The sequence below is a fragment of the Condylura cristata genome, unplaced genomic scaffold (genome assembly GCF_000260355.1).
Source record: "Condylura cristata isolate star-nosed mole 26May11 unplaced genomic scaffold, ConCri1.0 scaffold00006, whole genome shotgun sequence".
NCBI classification, from domain to species: domain Eukaryota; kingdom Metazoa; phylum Chordata; class Mammalia; order Eulipotyphla; family Talpidae; genus Condylura; species Condylura cristata.
The window spans coordinates 63,302,067-63,307,149 of NW_004567107.1; the positions used below are offsets into that span (position 1 = coordinate 63,302,067).

Sequence of the window (5,083 nt, forward strand, 5' to 3'; positions counted from 1 at the left end):
TGGCACAGCAGATCTCTCCTGACCTGCCCGCTGCTCCCTTCAGTAGTGTATTTCACTCTGTATGCCGGTTCTGCTTCCCACTCTGTCTCTAGTGAATTCTCTCATGGCCCCTGCACATCTGGCCTATACCACAGTTCTGCATGCATAAGTAAATAAAATCTTTTAAAAAATAAATAAAATTAAGCAATGAAGGGCCCCCCGATAGCACAAGGGGTTAAAGTCTCAGCACTGTCAGGCTGTTGCCAGCCACTGTGACCTGAGTTCAATCCCTAGCCAGGGAGCTAGGCAACATGGCACAGCAGACCTCTCCTGTCTGTAGTTTGTTGCTTCCCTTGGCAGTGCATTTCAGTAGATCTGCCTTTCTGCTCCCTGTTCTGTCTCTGAGCCCTTTTACCCCTTGCATCTCCGGCCTATAGCCCAGTTCCTGTTTGCATAATAGATAAGTTTTTTTGTTTTGTTTGTTTGTTTTTTAAAATTTACTTACTTATGCATGTAGATTTGGGGTACAGGCCAGAGGAGCAGGAGTGATGAGCGGATTCACCATAATCAGAGTGGGGCGCAGAGCAGACAAATTGACGAAGCACACTGCTGGAGGAGCAGCAGGCAAGACAGGAGAGGTCTGCTGCACCATGTGGATCACCTCTGGGGCTGGGATCGAACTCGCACTGAAGTGGCTGTGGCCCACCTCAGAATGCTATACTTTCACCCACTGCGCTACCAGGGAGAGCCTCGATAAAAATCTTTTTTAAAAAATTAAGCAACAAAAACAAATTAGGGATGCTTAAGTGGTAGAGGTTGGCTGGAATCGAATGCAGAGATTTTGAAGTCTTGTCCATTTCTGTGGCATTTTTCCTCATATTTGCTATTCCCACTCTCTGCTCTCTTCCCACTGGGAAGAGTATCTTTATGAAAGATGACTTTGCTGTTAAAATAGAATTACCTGCTGAGTCCCTTTTGGGTGGCTTGAAAGATATATGTATGCACTGTATTTACAGGCGAGGAGAAGATCTTTTCATGTGTATGGACATACAACTGGTTGAAGCATTGTGTGGCTTCCAAAAGCCAATATCTACTCTTGACAACCGAACCATAGTAATCACTTCTCATCCAGGTATGGTAACTCTTTCTATTCTGATGTTCTCTTTTTATTGCTGACAGCTAGTAGTCAGTGAGGTGACAAGTGTTTTTCTTGTTCAGTTTATATATGTAAACTGAACTAAAATTTATGATTTGCCCTTTGCAGGCATCTAGGAAATCCATAAATGAAAGATAACAGGATTGGATTCACATGAATTTTCTCCTATCAGTGAACTCAAATAGCCTTCTGTTCTTTACTTTCTTGCTTCATAAAAATTTGACTAAAAGAACTTTAATGTTTTTAGGCCAAATTGTCAAGCATGGAGATATCAAGTGTGTGCTAAATGAAGGCATGCCAATTTACCGTAGACCATATGAAAAGGGTCGCCTAATCATTGAATTTAAGGTAAGTTACAGATTTCAAAGAATATTTGAAAATAATTAGCTTACTGGAATGTGATACAGAATTAGCTTTTCTAATGCAAGAAACATTTTCATTCTCCCTTTGTCCCAGAAGAAATATACTTTTCCCTGTTGAGCATTCTTTAACAAGTTGGAATTGGTTTGCTTGTAGGCTACCTAAAGATCCGTGGGGGAAGGGGAGAGATGTTTGCAAATATGTACTAATGAAAGGCAGGCTTTACGTGGAATCTTAAATTTCAAGCAGAAGCACTTAATATAATGTGGATTTTGGGGCAAAATATGTTGCTGCTTTGGGTTTTTTGTTTGTTTTGTTTTGTTTTTTAAGATTTATTTGTGCATATAAGAACTGAGTACAGGCCAAAGGTATAGGGTGGGGAGGGGAGGTGTAAGAACATTCACCAAACACAGTGGGAAGCAGAACAGTCAGATTGACTAAAATACTGCTGAGAAGAACAGCTGGCAAGACTAGAGAGGTTTGCTGTGCCATGTGGGTCAGGTCCCTGGCCGGGGTGCAGTGGCTGCAGAGGGCTTCATAATGCTATGCCATAAGGGAGGGCCCTTGCTTGATTTTTTAATAAGGGTGATTCAGAAATTATCCAACCTATTCCTCAATCTTAAGTGACTTGTTTTTTCACCCAGACATCATTTGATAAAAACACCTTGAGGTGGGGGCTCTATGGTGCCCCAAGAGGTTAAAGCTCAGGACTATGAAGCTGTCTACGGCTACTGCAGCGCAAGTTCGATCCCCAGCCAGGGAGGTGACCCACATGGTACAGCAGACCTCTCCTGCCTCGCCTGCTGCTCCTCTGTGCAGTGTATACTTAACACAGTCAGTCTCCTGTTTTGCTCCCCGCTCTGCCTGGTGAATCCTTTCACACACATACCCCCAAACATTTGGCCTGTACCCCAGGTCTTGTATGCATAAATAAATGAATTAAAAAAAAAACCAAAAACCTTGAGGTAAAAAATTGCCATTTTGATTTTGTTTTATTTGAATCACATTAGAGGATTAAAATACTTTCAGATGGGGTTTTTACATAAAGTACTTACTGTAGAGATCACTGTTCTATGCAGTATTTTTCTTAAAAGATATGGTTATCCTATACCTTAAACCCTAGTTCATAATAGTAGGTGGAATTCTTTTTAAAGCATGTATTTTTAACCTGGGATTGTATGATTTAAAAACGTTGTGTTTGAGGAGGGAGGAGGATGGGTTGCAATAAATTTGTCTAAACTAATGAAGAAATGAGTTAAAGTAGCAATTTCTTTTTACAGGTAAACTTTCCTGAGAATGGCTTTCTCTCTCCTGATAAACTCTCTTTGCTGGAAAAACTCCTACCTGAGAGGAAAGAAGTAGAAGAGACTGATGAAATGGACCAGGTAGAACTGGTGGATTTTGATCCGAACCAGGAAAGGCGACGTCATTACAATGGAGAAGCTTATGAGGACGATGAACATCATCCTAGGGGTGGTGTTCAGTGTCAGACCTCTTAATGGGGCCAGTGAAAAACACTTCACTGCTGACAGTTTATATGCTGTAGTGAATGAGTGAAGGACTATAATCAATATGCTCACTACTTGGATTTGTTTTTGTTCTAATATTCAACTATAGTAGTGTTTTAAAGTTAAATGAAGAATAAACTCAAATATAAAAGCTCCAACTTTGCCCTGTATGTATGATGACTTCAGTGTGCAAGATGAAGTTTAATACCTGTAAAAACTACTTTTAAATAATTGCCCCTAGTATATATTAGGACATACATTGTAATTGAGTCCAGCTATCTATGTACATGAAATACAGTGTAGCCCGAAAAGTTATAGGTGTGTGTATTGATTTCAGTGTATGACCCGTACTTTGTTAAGACTCTGAAAGTTAAACTGTATTTAACCTGGCAGTCAAAGAACTTAATTTGTAGAGCAGTGTTGGTCTGTATAATTAATTGTATAAGTGGGATTCATTGTGATGCCTCTACATTTATTCTATTGCCTCAACTGTAATTTGATGGCATGATAAATAACTTAGCCTGTGGTATCAGTGATAGAAAAGATAACCTTTCTAAAGAAGGGGCTTATCATAATATGCTGCTTCTTGAGGGCTTGCACTTGTAGAATTGCTCCCCTTTTGCTGTGCCATCTTTTTTTTCTTTTTTAATGAGTTCTTGTTAGATTTTTGTTCCCCTTTCTCTTTGGACCATGATAAAACCTCAGTAGTGACTTATGGAGCAGGATAACATAAGAAACAAAGAGTGATAGGACCTTTACACAGCGATGTCATTTGCATGTATGAGTTAGGAAGGTGTTTATTAGACATGTTACAGACTTACTTTAAACCATTTATGCTCCAAGATAACTGTAACTTAATGTTGATAGTATATCAAATTATGATGAATAGCTTTAATTGTATGTTTAAAAGTCATGTTCACAAGCTTAAATCTGGATATCAGAATTTAAGCAATTCTTGAAATGTGTGACTGTCTCCTTAATATACTGATTACAAAGCATTTCCAATGTGTGTCACTACAGGCTTTTTTTTCCCCTCCCAGATGAAAATACTAACTTTTCACAAAGATAAAAATAATTTTCTTTTCAACTAGTTAATAAGATATATCCAAATAAAAGTTTTAGCTATAATTAATGTGAAACAAAGATAATTGAGTAGAGGGATAAATTGTGAACCAAGAAATGGGGGTTTAAAAAACTTGACACCAGAATGAGCCTTTTGCCAATTTATTCGTTTCTGAGTTGCTATATATATTCTAATGATGTTTAAAAGTTGTGGAAGTGGGGCACATTTCTGTTTTCCTGAAAGGATACATCAGTTTTTGAAAGAGGGGAAACTAAAACATGAACTAAAGAATGAGCCCAAACCTTCAGTGTTTCTTGTCAGTGACTTTCCTAATTGATAACCTCTTTTTATTCTTGTGTCTTTTTCAGTCTGTCTGCTAGATAGTTAACTACTTGTTTGGATAGGAAGCAGTATTTCAGGAAAACACTTAATGAGTCAAAATGACTGGCAAATTATAGTTTTCACTGGATTACATGCAGTCTAAAAAATTTACAGTGAACATGTTAATACACAACATTTTTTTCCATTTAAAATTATTTTATTATAATCTTGGTGATTGTGAAAAGAAAACATCAAAACAAACATACTGGGAAATCTTCAATGATAAGTCAACTTGGCCTTCCCATAGTTCAACCCAGATTTAGTCCTATTTTCCAGGTGGTGTATTGGTAAGTCTAACAGCTTTTTTTTAAATAATATATTTTTACATCATTTTGTGCCTTTTTCCGTCTCAGTTGTAATCCCCTTGGGCTTGCCATCACCAAATCAGCTGTGTGCCATCACCATAGTCCAGTGCACCTCCCCCACTTCCCACCAGTTTTGATCCCATTCCACACTCCACCCCTGAAAAATGTCTCTGGTATAGAGTTATTTGTTATCATTATTCCCTCCTGCCCCGCCCCGCCCTTTATGTTCCTGATGTAAGTGAAACCATCTGCTATTTTTCTTTTTCTTTCTGGCTTCACTAAGCATGATTCCTTCCAGCTCCATCCATGTTGCTGCAAAAGGCATGAGCTT

The 5,083-nt window shown here is 38.6% G+C and overlaps 1 protein-coding gene across 1 annotated transcript in view; it reads left to right on the plus strand.

The window, feature by feature from the left end:
* The window catches only part of DNAJA1 (DnaJ (Hsp40) homolog, subfamily A, member 1), a 12,992-nt gene extending 8,625 nt beyond the window's left edge, over positions 1-4,367 (plus strand). Inside the window, exons 7-9 of the mRNA XM_004677717.2 lie at positions 996-1,111; positions 1,383-1,483; positions 2,776-4,367. Coding sequence (XP_004677774.1) covers positions 996-1,111; positions 1,383-1,483; positions 2,776-2,994 — 436 coding nt within the window. The 3' untranslated portion in view covers positions 2,995-4,367. The remainder of the gene's footprint in view (positions 1-995; positions 1,112-1,382; positions 1,484-2,775) is intronic.
* Positions 4,368-5,083: the final 716 nt, after the last annotated feature.